This window comes from Erpetoichthys calabaricus, chromosome 2 (genome assembly GCF_900747795.2).
Source record: "Erpetoichthys calabaricus chromosome 2, fErpCal1.3, whole genome shotgun sequence".
NCBI lineage: Eukaryota > Metazoa > Chordata > Cladistia > Polypteriformes > Polypteridae > Erpetoichthys > Erpetoichthys calabaricus.
This window is the reverse complement of record NC_041395.2, coordinates 47,294,379-47,310,479: the sequence shown is the minus strand read 5'-3', so window position 1 is coordinate 47,310,479 and position 16,101 is coordinate 47,294,379. Positions and strand designations below refer to the sequence as shown.

At 41.8% G+C, this 16,101-nt stretch overlaps 2 protein-coding genes and 1 long non-coding RNA gene across 4 annotated transcripts in view; 2 read left to right on the top strand and 1 right to left on the bottom strand.

Moving 5' to 3' along the window:
- Positions 1–16,101, bottom strand: part of LOC127526571 (uncharacterized) — a 463,174-nt gene that overhangs the window by 223,506 nt on the left and 223,567 nt on the right. The gene's annotated exons all lie outside the window — the stretch shown is intronic.
- LOC114645859 (junctophilin-4-like) overlaps positions 1–16,101 on the top strand; it is a 188,118-nt gene that overhangs the window by 27,264 nt on the left and 144,753 nt on the right. The window lies entirely within an intron of this gene.
- The window catches only part of LOC114645860 (dehydrogenase/reductase SDR family member 4-like), a 28,458-nt gene that overhangs the window by 11,132 nt on the left and 1,225 nt on the right, over positions 1–16,101 (top strand). For both annotated transcript variants that reach the window (XM_028793733.2, XM_028793734.2), the window contains exons 2-4: positions 738–908; positions 8,196–8,373; positions 8,586–8,687. In XM_028793733.2, the coding sequence (XP_028649566.1) occupies positions 739–908; positions 8,196–8,373; positions 8,586–8,687 (450 nt within the window). In that variant the 5' untranslated portion in view covers position 738. The remainder of the gene's footprint in view (positions 1–737; positions 909–8,195; positions 8,374–8,585; positions 8,688–16,101) is intronic.

The window sequence follows — 16,101 nt, the reverse complement described above, 5'->3', positions numbered from 1 at the left end:
CAGCGGAAATGATGCATTTTCACTCATGTGTGGTCCAAATCAGGCTTCTGGCCCAAAGTCAGTAATGACCGTTGTCATGGTAATGGAAGGGCAACATTTGAGAGTTTCAGTGAACAGTTCGACCAATCAAGTTGGAGTTTTTTTCTCAAAGTTTTAACTAACCTTCAGGCTTTTATGGTTGTTTTTCTGTTCGCTCAATGTGGACCCCTTAGTGTGGCCTTTGATTATAAAGGAGGATTTTGTATTCTTGGAATGTATTTGACAGAGATTAAGGGTGACAGACAAAGCAGTAGCTGTTAAGAGATGTTTCAGTAGCTTCAGTTGCTGAGATAATTTTTCATACAGTTCTCTCATACCAGGTCGATACTCGTTCATGTCTGATTTTATGTTTAATAAGATTGTCTCATTCCCAGAAGTGTTAGAATCTTTCAAATGTGGAGCACAAAGGAAGTAATAAAATTGTTCGGTCCTGAAAAAGAAAGTTCAGCCACTTCTGGTCACTGCAGATAAGTGGTGTTTATCAAATGAAATGAAAAAGAAAAAATAAAACCCCCAGCAGTGGCAAAAGAGCTGAATGGTGTGTATCAGGATTGCACTGCCCTGGCCCAGTGTCTTGTAGATTAATTTCCATTCCAGCCACTTATGGCCACTGCTGTAACTGAAGAGGGAATTGCTGCCTTACTATTATTCTTTTGCTCTTCTCGTGTTTAACTGTTGGCCATAATTTTTCTGTACAGGATGTTCTTCAGCAGAGCAGCTCGACAGCTGACCGTTTGGACCCGCAATGTTCTTTCCCTTCAGAGGCCCAGTGTGCAAGTGATGGCCCTGCGTGGTATTGTGGACTCGAAATCACAGAGGGGTGGAAAGCTTCAAGGCAAGGTGGCCGTGGTCACTGCGTCCACAGAAGGGTAGGTCTGCAATTTTCCTTCAGGAAGTGAGACAAAGTAGTAGGATAAATTATTACTGGTGCAAAGTTAGTTTTTTTTTTCTTCAGTATTTTTCAAATGTAATTGTATTTTAAATTATTATAAAATTGGAAAAATGGCAGACACTGAGTAGGCAGCAAAAACACTTCAAGAAGACCTGGACAAGCTTCAGAAGTGGGGGAACACCAGGAAAATGCAGTTTAGCAAAAAAAAAAAAGTACAAAATGCTACACATGAATAAAAGGAACATCAATTATAAATACAAGATGGGAGACACTACCGAGACATGGAGTTGAAGCAGAAACCTTAACAACCTTTAAGAAGAATCTGGATGACATATTAAGAGAACATACTGTAGCTGTTATGTTAACTAAGCAAATGAGACTGAAGAACTGAATGGTCACCTCTCGTTTGTCCAACTTCTTATGCTCTTAAAAATAAAACTATTAACTATATTGAGTAATAGGACACCTGTCAGGCAGGAGTTTGAAATACAAAATGGTGGTCAGGCAGCGCAGCACGACTCCCTGACAGCTCTGGTGATTGGCTTTAACCCTGGCCATTGTCTGGGAAGTCTGCACATTCTACTTGTGCTTCTGTCAGTTTTCTCCATAATCACAAAGATGTGGTAATTGGCCAGTGTGAGTGTCTGTCCCTGCCATTGTGTTTGTAACTCTCTGTAAGGGGAATGCAGGCTTCTGTAAATTCATGGAAGAGAGGTTGACTTGGGACATTCATGGAGTAGATCTGCAGTGGAGTTGTATGAGTAGGTGGGATGTTTAGATCTAAAAATAATGTGATGTGTCCATATTAATCCCAGATTTTGAACTACAAATCAATAATCCCAACATTCACAGAACAAGATGAACAACACTAAATTTAATACTGTATATCATAGGGTGTTTAAGGACATAAAAATGAATTATTATTATTGTTATTATAGTGATATCAAACTCAATATGAATTACACAGGCACAAAAAGCAATCTTAGAAATTTACCTTGGAATGCCATTTAACTAAATAACAATGGTCTGGACAATCAGTCTCTTCACATTGTACTACTTTCTGTTACATTTGTTACAATCACTTTTCATTTTAGAAAACAGAATACATCCACAGGATCACATGTTAAATAACAAAATGTTCCCAATATCAATTAACATTTATTCTTTTTTCTGTACTTCTCATTTATCTTGTTTGTATATTATACACATTTAACAGCCAGTATTATATTTGTTTTCTAACGACTAAAATTGCACTTACTTGACTTTGCGAGAGCATTAAAGTTATGTTCATATGAAGTGAGCGCAATTCGTAGACATTGATGGAGGTGGGTGCATGTAAGGGGGGGCTTGTTTTGCTTGTTTTTATTGCATCGATATTCGAAAAGCTTGACTCGCATGTATACATCATAGCAAAATAAAAAAACAGTCAACCTTTTAGCGTTTGGGAACTGGGCCTGGTCCTGTTCTGTCCAAAACTGTATACATCCCACAGATCGAAGCACCAGTTTCAGTTCAGATGACTCTTGCATTTCCATCAGTTCTAATTGCAGGGAACCTTCATCAAGTGGCACAAGAACCTGTTTGGCTTTTGATACAAGCTCTCCTCCCACTGCAGTCCTAAATGGATTCTTCAAAAATTGCATCACCTCAGTGGGAATGTAAAATTTGTCAAACGTTGTCGCTGCAAACCTTACACAGCTGTTTTTTCTTTTGCAGCTTCTTTTTCAAGTCTTTATTAACCCACTATGAAGTTATTTTTTAAATTTCCTATGAATTCCAAATTTTGGGATGTACATGTCCTGCATTATATATGAAACATTCTTAAACCTGTTACACTTCTCTTCGACTGTCTCCACATTTAAAAGCTTATCCCAGTTTCTCCCTTTAAGACTTTGCCGCTTCTTCTCAAAATTTGCCCTACCAAAGTTAAACTTAACAGTTTTCATCTTTGCATTGTTGCTCTTCTTAAAACAGTGTGAACTGTATTATATTATGGTCACTTGACCCTAGTGGTTCAATCACCTCTACACCCTCAATTCTATCCTGATTATTACAAAATACTAAATTTAGACAGGCTTCACCCGTGTTAGTGCTTTAACATACGGTGTTTTAAAAAAATCAGTAATTATGTCTAAAAACTCCTGCTCTTGTGCACTGCTATTTACAAGGTTATCCCAGTTATTATTTGGGTTGTTAAAGTCCCCCATGACTATAATATCCCCCTGTAAACTTATCTTTTTGGTATTATGAAAAAAGATGCACATTGAAATTACTATCTACATTTGTGGGGTATGATGCACACTAATAAAATAAGGCCACTTTCCCTAAGGCTGACCAGACAAATCCAGATGTCCTCACTAAGATGTGGCTCATCGTCCAACTGAAGAAAAGATCCATTTAAATTCTGTTTTACATAAATGGCAACAGCTCCTCCTTTAATGTTCTGTCTATCTTTCCTAAAAAATGTGTGCCTATGTTATACTCATCCTCATCTTTATTTTGCCAGGTGTCTGTTATCACTATAATATTATAATTATGCTCAGCTACTATACATCACTTGCTTAATATTTAATTAAGGCAAAGTACTTTTAATGTGTTACTTATTTTATTTTTGCACTTAAACTTTAAGTTAAAATTTGTGTTACAATGCCTATTTATTTTTACACTATGGTTTGTCTCCTCATGTATAGTTCTAAACCTGGCCAGCCCTAAACTCCCTGCCCTCAATTCCCTGGTTTAGACTAAACTAACTTACTCATAATCTTCCCCATATATTGGTGCCCCTCCAGTTCAAATGTAACCCATAACTGCGGGTAGCCCATCCACTGTGCACTTGGAAGGCAACACACTATGTGAGACTCTCTGACTCTGGAGCAACCCCCTAACGTTTGAGTCCCCAACTATCACACTCTCTTTCTGGGGACTGATTGTTAGGAGGCCTGTTGGAGCTCCTCATGCCTGCCTACCACCTCTTTGTTTTTGGAGATTCCATCCAGCTCCATAAAGGACATGAAAATGGTTTGACATTTTCAATTCTGGGGATGATGCCTCAGGACAGTGAGTACCTTTTGCTTTGACCCACCTATCTCAACCTGTCTGGTCAGGAGTCTCCTCAAACTATAAGAATTTAGAATTCAAAGCTCTGTCTGTAGTTGGGTCCAAAATTGTCTCAAAAATGGGAAGCAAAGGGTTATGTTGAAAATGACAAACATTTTCATAACTGGGTGATGTTCCTCAGGGATGAGTGCTGGAGGCCACTCCTCTTTTAAATATACATAAATGATCTGGACAAGAATATAATCATGAAACTGGGCTGCAAATGACATGAAATGAAGTGGAAGAGCAGATAATGTAGAACCAGCTAAATTGTCACAGAGGGACTTGGACAGCATGCAGATTTGTGGTAAATGAAATTTTAAAGAAAGTAAATGTAAACTATTATAAATAGGAAGTAAAGTGTTAGATATGAATATACAATGTGATGTCTGAAACTTTAAAGTAGCCCTTATGAGAAGGAATTTGAAGATATAACGGAGGTATTACCACTACATCCAAGCAGTGTCCAAAAGCAAACATGAAGGCTAATAGGGTGTTAGGTTATATAACATGAGATGGGGAGTATAAGTCAAGGAAGGCCTCACCTGGGATACTTTGTTCATTTTTAACTTCTGTATTACAAAAAAGACACAGCAGCAGTAGAGAAAGTATAGAGAAGTGCAAGTAGTCTAATTCTGAGACTAATAGGTACCATCTATGAGGAGACAATTGACGATGTTAAACCTTTTCAGTTTAAGAAAGGTGAGATTAAGGTGGACAGAAGATCCTAGTTGTTGCCTTAAAATAAATTCTGCAATAAGAACCCAGGGACACTTGGAAACCTGTTAAGGGCAGAGTATGCACAAATGCTAAAAATATTTTATTCACGCAAAGAACCTGAGACACATGTTGATATTGGCATTGGAGTCATTTCATATGACACAGGAAAGATCAGTTATTGGTAATTGCCCAAAAGCTGCATATTTGTACATTTCTCACGTTTGTATGGCAGGGTCAAGAAATATAAAGAGCAAATACTCTTTTACTAGGCCCCGCTGTAACTCATCCCTCACACAAACACACACAAACCTCAGTTGTGTAGCATACGCAGAGCTTAATGGTGATTCGTTTTGGCATTGTTATCATTCTAAATGAGCAAACTCATGCAATTTAAATTGCATATATTTTTTCTCACAAAAACCCACAATGGTTGTACCCAATCATGTGACTTGGACTGATTATCCAAGAAGTAACATTCAAAATTAATACTGCAAGAAAACTAACAAAAATGTTTCTGTCAAAGCATCTTAAGAGGAACATCGATACTAAGAATTGTCATTTCAGCGATGAATGGACTGAGTAGTATGTCTTTACAGTGCTATGACACGTTTTCTAAATAACTCAACAAGAATGAGCAACACCTGCTTTCTTCCAAGCTACATGGATATTGACCACACACCATAAAACCATCACTGTTGTGGAGGTATTAAAAAAGTGTACTTTTGACATTATATAACAGTTTACTAGTGATAAATGAATGAAAAAAGTTACTGAATCTGTGAAAAATGTACCTTTGTCAGCTGCAACTATTGCTTGTTGTGTTCTTCTCTTCGTAGAGAATATTCAAACCTGGATGGGGCTACTGTGTATTTATGGTAGCTATTTTGCTGGAGCAGAATTAATGGACGCGTCGTCGGACTTGCGGCCACATGTCTTGGACACTCGGGTGAAGAGAGGGGCGGAGCTGTCAACTGATCACCACCTGGTGGTGAGTTGGCTTCAATGGTGGGGGAGGATGCTGGTCAGGCGTGGTAGGCCCAAACGTGTTGTGAGGGTCTGCTGGGAACGTCTGGCAGAGCCCCCTGTCAGAAGTAGCTTCAACTCCCACCTCCGGCAGAACTTCGACCACATCCCGAGGGAGGTGGGGGACATTGAGTCCGAATGGGCCATGTTCCGTGCCTCTATTGTTGAGGCAGCTGACCGGAGCTGTGGCCGTAAGGTGGTCGTGCCTGTCGTGGCGGCAATCCCCGAACCCGTTGGTGGACACCGGCGGTGAAGGATGCCGTCAAGCTGAAGAAGGAGTCCTACAGGACCCTTTTGTCCTGTGGGACCCTGGAGGCAGCTGATAGGTACCGGCAGGCCAAGCGGAATGCGGCTTTGGTGGTTGCTGAGGCAAAAACTCGGGCGTGGGAGGAGTTTGGGGAGGCCATGGAGAACGACTTTCAGACGGCTTCGAGGAGATTCTGGTCCACCATCCGGCGTCTCAGGAGGGGGGAAGCAGTGCAGTGTCAACACTGTATATGGTGGGGATGGTGCGCTGCTAACCTCGACTCGGGACGTTGTGGGTCGGTGGGGGGAGTACTTCGAAGACCTCCTCAATCCCATTAACATGCCTTCCAATGAGGAAGCAGAGCCTGGGGACTCAGAGGTGGGCTCCCCCATCTCTGGGACTGAGGTCACCGAGGTGGTCAAAAAACTCCTTGGTGGCAGGGCCCCGGGGGTGGATGAGATACGCCCGGAGTTCCTCAAGGCTCTGGATGTTGTAGGACTGTCTTGGTTGACACGCCTCTGCAACATCGCATGGACATCAGGGACAGTGCCTCTGGATTGGCAGACCGGGGTGGTGGTCCCCCTCTTTAAGAAGGGGGATCGGAGGGTGTGTTCCAACTATAGAGGGATCACACTCCTCAGCCTCCCTGGAAAAGTCTATTCGGGGGTCCTGGAGAGGAGGGTCCGTCGGATAGTCGAGCCTCAGATTCAGGAGGAACAGTGTGGTTTTCGTCCTGGTCGCGGAACAGTGGACCAGCTCTATACCCTTAGCAGGGTCCTGGAGGGTGCATGGGAGTTTGCCCAACCAGTCTACATGTGTTTTGTGGACTTGGAAAAGGCATTCGACCGTGTCCCTCGGGGAATCCTGTGGGGGGTACTCCGAGAGTATGGGGTACTGGCCCCCCTGATAAGGGCTGTTCGGTCCCTGTACGATCGGTGCCAGAGCTTGGTCCGCATTGCCGGCAGTAAGTCGAACCCGTTTCCAGTGAGAGTTGGACTCCGCCAGGGCTGCCCTTTGTCACCGATTCTGTTCATAACTTTTATGGACAGAATTTCTAGGCGCAGCCAGGGCGTTAAGGGGGTCCGGTTTGGTGGGCTCAGGATTGGGTCACTGCTTTTTGCAGATGATGTTGTCCTGTTTGCTTCATCAGGCCGTGATCTTCAGCTCTCTCTGGATCGGTTCACAGCTGAGTGTGAAGTGGCTGGGATGAGAATCAGCACCTCCAAATCCGAGACCATGGTCCTCAGCCGGAAAAGGGTGGAGTGCCCTCTCAGGGTTGGTAGCGAGATCCTGCCCCAAGTGGAGGAGTTCAAGTATCTCGGGGTCTTGTTCACGAGTGAGGGAAGAATGGAGCGTGAGATCGACAGGCGGATCGGTGCGACATCCGCAGTAATGCGAGCTCTGCATCGGTCTGTCGTGGTGAAAAAGGAGCTGAGCCGCAAGGCGAAGCTCTCAATTTACCAGTCGATCTATGTTCCTACCCTCACCTATGGTCATGAGCTATGGGTAGTGACCGAAAGAAAGAGATCGCGAATACAAGCGGCTGAAATGAGTTTCCTCCGCAGGGTGTCTGGGCTTTCCCTTAAAGATAGGGTGAGAAGCTCAGTCATCCGGGAGGGGCTCAGAGTAGAGCCGCTGCTCCTCCGCATCGAGAGGAGTCAGATGAGGTGGCTCGGGCATCTGATCAGGATGCCTCCTGGACGCCTCCCTGGTGAGGTGTTCCGGGCACGTCTAACCGGGAGGAGGCCCCAGGGAAGACCCAGGACACGCTGGAGGGACTATGTCTCTCGACTGGCCTGGGAACGCCTTGGGATTCTCCCGGAAGAGCTAGCAGAAGTGGCTGGGGAGAGGGAAGTCTGGGCATCTCTGCTCAAGCTGCTGCCCCCGCGACCCGACCTCGGATAAGCGGGAGACAATGGATGGATGGATGGATGAATTAATGGACTTACTTACATTTTTATAGATGCCTAACATTTAAAGAGTCTACATAATTTTAATGTAACTGGAAAAAATGTATTGGAGGGTGACCTGGGGATCAGAGAAGACTTGCATATGAGCTACTAATTGATTATGCAGATGCAGATACATGCAGATAGTTATTAGAAAACCGTGACATTTCTGTATTCTTTTACTTTTCAGGTATTTATCTTGACCCTAAACTCTCTATGCTTCTTGCAGAATTGGTTTTGCAGCCGCTCGTAGTCTGGCTCAGGAAGGAGCATCAGTAGTCCTCAGCAGTCGCAGTAGAGAGAACGTGGAGCGTGCTGTAGCTGAACTACGCCATGAGAATCTCAGTGTCACTGGCACCACTTGCCATGTAGGCAAAAGTGAGGACAGGGAGAGACTTGTCAGCATGGTAATATTATACTTGATACTACGTTTTGATAAAAAATCTACAAATGCTTTCAGTAATGACTAATTTTTGGGACTTTCATGTTTAACATAACCTTTAATTTGCAAGCTGTGTGGTTGTCATCCTTTCTATGTTTTCCACTTCAGGAGGAAGTTTTGCCTTAAATAATAATATAATGTTGCAAGATTAATATTATTTTTGTGTTACATTTTCAGGCGGTGAAAGAGTATGGTGGAATTGATGTTTTAGTCACAAATGCAGCCGTTAATCCATTTTTTGGTAATATTCTGGACTCCACAGAGGAAGTGTGGGACAAGGTGGGGTACTTCATTTTGATATTATGATACTGGTAACTATATTCAATGAAATACTGCAACTTGCTTTATTTGTTGTGAACAAATGGTGAGAACTGCTTGAACCCAAATAAGAGGACTCCCATGATACCTGTTGGTAAATTGAAAGGATACAAATTACTTAAAGTAAAATAAAATAATTAATCAGTTGCCTAGTTTCCATTATCTAGGACTTGTGACATTAATGGTGTACTTCTCTTAAACTGTCTTAAAGTGGACAAAAATATAATTTACAACTGTGATTTGCAATAATTCTGTTATGTTAGGTAAAATGCTGGGGTTCAAACTGTTTCCATTATCTGTTCAGTTTATTTTGCACACGACGTTCTTGGTTATCTTGATACTGCCTGTGGTGTTCATTTTTGGACATCATTGTGCTTCAAGCTTGAGTTGCATTAAAACCAATGATATAACTCTACAAACACAGATTAACAGGCAATTCAAAACTAACGTGCACATTTTTATGATGTGAGAAGAAAACCAGAATATTTGGAGAAACACCCAGGCATTTGCTGTGAAAAGTGCAGACTCCATAAAGCCAATGACTGGGAGTGAAACCCACAGCACCGCCATACAAATAAAATAATTTATTTGTAACATTGATGCAAGCTCTTTAAAATGTGAAAAATTTTAGAAATTGGTACATTTTGTAAATTTTCTATGTGTAATGTAGATTTACAAGCTTAAAATTCCATACATAAATTAAAAATGCTGGATTTGTACGTAAATTCACTGACGTGCCACTTCCATAAGTGCATCAGACATTCTCAGGTCATTGACCTGATCATACTGTCTGTGCTGGTAATGTCTTGCAAATATATGTTGTACATAATTGTGTATACTACATACGGCAGCTGTGTGTAGAAATGACAGGAGGGGAAAGCTGGGACCCCAACCAGGTTGTCCTATTTAATTGTTAGAAGTCCAACTCAAAATATGCCTTTATGAAGAAAAGAGGTGGAACTAAGTGCCAGAGCTGGGCAGTTTCTCTGAGCTGCGGAGAGAGAAGGGGAAGAAAATTCTGATTGGGTCTGCCAGATCTCTTTCTATCAAAGCTTCTTCCAGTTTCCAATTGGCTTTGGATTGTGTAGGACACCACAATACTCACTGACACTTTGATTTGTTTTGTGATTTCTCTAAATGAGAGACCTACACTTCTAAGAGTAATAATGCTCTGTCTCATTTCATTTGCTGATTGCCGTTTTCTTGCCATTATTACTGGAATATTGTCTGAGTAGTACTTCAGAGGTTATAGTAACACCGTTTGTTCCAACTCTACTTTAAAACAGACAGAGGGTTTTTAAGTAATCAAAAGAAATTGCGACAACTGTGCAAATTGTTTGTTTCAACTTGCAAGGATGGATTTACTTTAATTATTGCAGAATATCTGTAGGTTGTAACCTGTTAATTGCTCCCTGACGAAGGTCCATTTGTAATATTCTGAAGATTCCTTTTGTTAAGGTACTATAAATACTATTACAGACAGAAGACATTTGATCAAATCTAAGCTATCAGAAAGAAAACCCCGTAAAGTTACAATTTACCAAGAAACACATTGATTGGCCTAAAGAAAAATGGTGTAACATTCTATGGATAATCAATTTGATTATCTGGATAAAAAGCAGCTGAGAGGACATGACGAATGTTTGCCGACTGGCTGACCAACCACAAGCGCTACCTGGTAGGTAACCACCCAAATAATCAGATTGTGACTCAGACCTAAGAATGTAATATTCCAGTTTTCACCCTGTCAAATAAGTGAACCAGCTGCTGTGGTGCAATGTCAGAGGCTTCACCTCAGGCACTGATGTCTGAGGATTGATAAGGGGAAGCAAAGGTGTGTGCACCTGATGAGCCCCAGTGAGGGCGAAACATATGTTGTGTACGCTTTATATTATTTGGCAGATACTGTATAATATATATCTGATTATTTGGGTGGTCACCTACCAGGTATTGCTTGTGGTTGGTTTGGCAAACATCAGCCATGCCTTCTCAGTTGCGAGATGCAGATCATAGGCATATACTGTATATATATATATATATATATATATATATATATATATATATATATATATATATATATATATATATATATATATATACTGTATAATATAAGAGAGCGAGAGTATATAAACTATATATGTGTGTGTGTCTATCTATCTATATATATATATATATATATAGAGAGAGAGAGAGAGAGAGTGGACACTGCTTTTTGGCTCCTGTGACACAGACAGGCACAAACACAAGTTAAATGGCACAAAGAGTCTTTTATTGTGGGAAACTCATTGAATCAAGCGTTTTTCACCACCACAGCCACAAGTATAATAAGCACAGCAGCACACAATAACTCTTTTCTCCCTTCTCTGTCTCAGTCACTCTTCCACTGCCTCCTCCACTCCTCCTCGCAAGCTTCGTCCACCTTCCACCAAACTCTGGGTCAACGTTGTGTGGCAGGGAGCTCATTTTATTTTTCATCCGGGAGTACTTCTGGTCTTCCGTACATGTGGTCCGAAAGCACTTCCAGGTAAAATGGAAACCCCATGAAGTAGAGCTCCCAAGATCCTGCTGCACCCCCTGGCAACACCTATGGAACCCAACAGAACTAAGTTGAAGAACTCTATGTCCCATGCTGCCCTGTTGGAATTTAGGGCACTGCTGCAACCCAGGGGGCTGCAATGTAATGCTCTGGGGGAGATAATGCCCTGTGCAAGCTTTCTTCCCTGGTCCTTCCATCTCATGGATGTAAGGCTGCCAACTGTCCCTAACAATATATATATACAGTATATATAAAGCATGCTATTTATAGTTTTTGTGTATCGGTGCCTCTTTATTACTGTTTTGTTTTGAGAGGACAAGCAATTATGAATTTCATTGTGCTATCTGCACATGACAATACACTCTTGTACCTGTCCTAAAGAAGGTGGACAGGTACCTGTGTGTGTGTGTGTGTGGTGGGGGTGTATGTATGTGGGCATGTTGTGTGTGTGTGTGTGTGCATTTCAGGGGATGAAAGGGTAAGACTGAAGATATGGGTTGGTTTGAACACCACATGTTAGGTAACCATAAAAGGAGAAGTGTGAGAGGGTCAAGGTCAGTGAGCTTGTTAGAAATTGAATAGTTAATACCTGTCATTGTTAAGGAAATATCAAGAAAAGGACAGACTCACAAAATAACATTCAGCCAATGATAACCATGTGGTCAGCAACATATATTTATTGAAAAGTACTGATAAACCATTCACAGAGTTAATGACCTATAGTCAGCCATCTAACTGTTGGGAACATTAAACAGTGCACCACTCACCACAGCCTGTTGCAAATGGAGTATGTGTTTTAAATTATAAGCACTAAGAGGCACACTAGTATTTGTTATTTATTTATTCATAAACAGGATTTTATAGCTCACACATTTACAGAACATTTCACTATTTTTTTAGGATGTTCTGGTTTTAAATATCCACAAATAAGCATCCATTAATAATCCATGTACTTTTTTCATTTTTGTTTTTATCTGCATTGTCCATTCCATGGCTGTGAGACCAAGAGTCTGTCCTAGGAGCCCGAGAAAGAGCATCAGTCGACCACAGGGCACACTCCCGCACTCTCACACACTCCTCATAATGGGGCAGTTTGCACACTTAACCTGACCAGCACGTCTTTAAGATCTGGGAAAATCAGAAAAAAAGATCAATGCTGGCACGAGCAGAATATGAACCCAAACTGATAGAGCAGTGACAGAGCAGTGCTGACAACACATAATTATTGTCTTTAATTATTCAGTTTACAATATTAAATCCAGGCTGTGTTTGGTAATCAATAACTATGTGTGGTCTCAACTAAGTTCCAGGAATAAACAAATATAATACTGAAAGTGACTTTAGTAATCTCTTTAGCTGTAGTGGGCCCACCATATCACTTATAGACCCAAAAGGGTATAAACCGCTCTAAATCCAAACAGAGCTGCCATCTGGTGAGGGGACCATAGGGTAAAGTAAGGTCTGGTTGGCAAGTTTTAAATAAATATCTGCAACACTCGCGTCTTTAGGTGGGGTATGGTAGCATGGTCTGAGTGGATGGTCCTGAACTTCATCGCCCACGTCCCTCATTAGAGTTAGAGCTGTGATTGCCACTGCTGCACCTCACCCCACTTTAAAAAAGGGAAGTGTGAGTGTTAGAAAGAAAAAATCAAAACAAGGGACGTTAAAGTAGAGAGTGAAACAGGTAGGAAACAGAAGAGCCAGTGCAGGAGTGAAGAGGCAGACAGCCAGGAGGACAGCATGTGGCCAATGCTTGGGTTGAGGTGATGGTTCACTCCAGCTGAGCGACTTAAGAAAGCGGGACTGATCAGGAGGAATGCAGCTCTGTGTAAGTCTGGGAAGGCAGCGGGAAGCAGCGGGAGTCTGCGACAGAGGCTTGGATGGTGCGCCTTTCATTTGTCCATGGGAGGGAAGGACCCAAGCCTAGGTCTGGATTAGAAGCCCTACTGTGGGGCCATGAAAGCAGCAGGGACTTGGAACTGTTGACAGCATAAGAAAGAAGGCTGAGTCTGTGGGGTAGATGGCTCCTCAGCTGCACTATGGCATGAGTCGTAAGGGACAGTTTCTTGCACTGTTGGTTTTAACCTTGGTTTTAAAGGAATGCCTATTGGATTTTAACCACCACTTTCACTTCATTTTTGTGGATTGTTTATTTATTAAACTTTACACTGCACCTTTTGGTCACTTTTGTATTGACTGTTTTAAATAAAAGCACTGGGGCACTTTTTACACTTTCCCCTTGCTTTGTGTGGTGTCCTCATTTGCCTGGCTCATACAGTTATGTTATCGAACGTATCGTGTTCAAGAGGCTCCCAAAACAGGAGTGGGAGCATGAAGTCAACCTGCACCATCACATTTGGTGGCAGCAGTGGAATTAGCTGGCAAAGGGGACTGAAAAACTGGCGATGGAGCAGCAAGTGGGTTTGGTGCATGCCTTTTAAAGAACCCACGATTCTCAAGCCAGAAGAGGACTTTTAAGAATTTTGAAGTTCTTAATGGACATTTATTTATTTATTTATTTGGTGTCATTTTGAAGTTCTTATTCCTATGTCCTGTTTGTACGAAGGGAGCTTGGGCTTTCATTTTAAAGGGGCTGGTTTTAGTGCTTTTATTATTTATTTGGTTAGGTACAGTGTAGGGCCACGCTGGGGCCCTGTGCCACTAGATGTATGGGGTTGGTTGTGGAGCCTTTCAGTGCAACTAGTGGCTTAAGGGGGCTGTATGCGGTATGGCAGGTCCACAGCTTAATAATCAGGAATCCATTTTTAATAAATAATTAATCGGCTGGCTCATTCTCTGTGGGTGTGCGTGCTCATGTAGCTGTGATGAGTTGATGTAGTAATTGGGGCGAGACGCCCCTGCACGTGAGGGTGCAGTCTGCATTAATTGCTTCATTTGTTTCCTGTGGTGCGCGAATGAGACGCTGCACCAATGGAAGCCTATAAGAATGAGCCTGCATGAGAAAACTGGAGATCAAGACAGAAAGGGAAGGTCTGTGAGGATGATTGCAGTGGAGTTCTCCCCAGGGATCTGAGGAATACTGGAGCGAGTGAGAAAGATGATGGGAGGACAACTGACCCTGAGTGGTCTAGCTGGTGCTGTCTGTGGCAACTAAAATGGGGGTTGTGTGGTTGTGGACTGTGGCTGCTGAAGTCTCTGCCAACTGAACGAGCAATGGGTGAGCTGAGGAGATGAAGGAGTTGTGCTGGGCTCTCTAGGTGCTGCGAATTTTAAAGACCCAATGGCTCTTGGATTTTAAACTCATTTCAATTCTGATTTTTTTTAATCTCACAGAACATATATATGTATCATGGACAGAGTACTGCACTATTTGAACACTCTTCGCTTGATTTACTGTAATAAAAGCACTAGACCACTGTTTACACCTTCACTTTGCCTTGTGTGGTGTCCTCATCTCCTAGAGTTATCCCTCGGGTACATTATCAGTGGTGGTGGGTTGAAAAGGCACCCAGAGGGAACTGGTAGTATGGAGCCAACCTGCACCATCACAGGCCAAAAAAATCCAAGTTTGTCATGTTCAAGTTTTAGTGCAAATGTGTTTTTTCATTTGAATCTGATTGACTTCTACGGGATAGTAATACAATTTGACTGCCAGACACAAAGTTTGCAGTTCATTAAATAAACATTTTGGCTAAAGTATCATTACTTATTGAGACATTGTAGGTTAAGCAAAAATGCAATGGAAATGTACTCTTTCCTGTATATTTGTATTACATTTATTAGTATGATGTTGAAAAAGTGGCATTAAGTGTCATAGTTACAGTGATTTCTTTCAACATTAAATATTAATTAAAGTTGAGCTTTCAAATGAAAATGATTATCTCTTGAACAGGGAGCTGGGTCCATTTCCCACCTCTTCACAATCTCATCTTGCTTGCATGGCTTTTCTGTAGGTACGCTGGTGTATTTAATTTGACATAATAAGCCCATGTGTATGTGTAAGCTGCAGTATCACAGTGTGAGTCTGTAATTACTGTATAGGGTGCGAGTCCCTGACCCCCATATCCCTGTTATGGGCAGATTGATTCAGCAAATAGACAATTAGAAAATTGTAACTTCTCAAATATTTACCTGTCCGCATACACATGTAGACTGTGCTCTGTCTTTCAATGGTGTTTACAACCAGCAATCCCAGTCACGCGGATGCTGAAATGTAACATGTTTTCTAAGGCCATTTACTCACAGATGCTGCAGAACAGCAAACAATAATCTTTTGCAGTTTTTACAATCATCAAAAAATAATGTTCTCACACCTACTTAATACAATACAGCATCACAAAGGCTGGGGACCAAATCAGTGAGACAGAAATGCTTAGGACTGTGCCGCCTATTAGTTCTCCTGATGAGGCACATTAACCTGATCATAAGCAAAGTCCTACTGTGTTAACATGATAGAACAAGTAATGTTTTTGTAGTCTTCCATTCAAATGCATTTTTATAATTTAACAACACTGTGCACATAGCTCTGCTTATTTGGCCTGCATGAATTTAAACGGGCCTGTCTGATATCACTGTAGATCGAGCTTAGGCCTCCAAAGTCCATGGCCTTGTGTTTAAAGCCAGGACGAGGCACTATCTGCATGGATCATTCATATTATCCCTGTGTTTGTGTAAATTTTATTCTGTGTACATCAGATTTCCTCCCATATCCCAAAGGCATTCATTTTCCTTAACTGAGCCCTTAAAACTCCATGAGTGTGTGTGTATGTGTGAATGAGCCCAACAGTGGGCTGGAGTCCATTCCATGGCCGCTTTCTGGCTTGCTCTTGATGCTGCTGAATTAGAGTCGGGCCTTAGTAATAGCTTAGACGATGGATG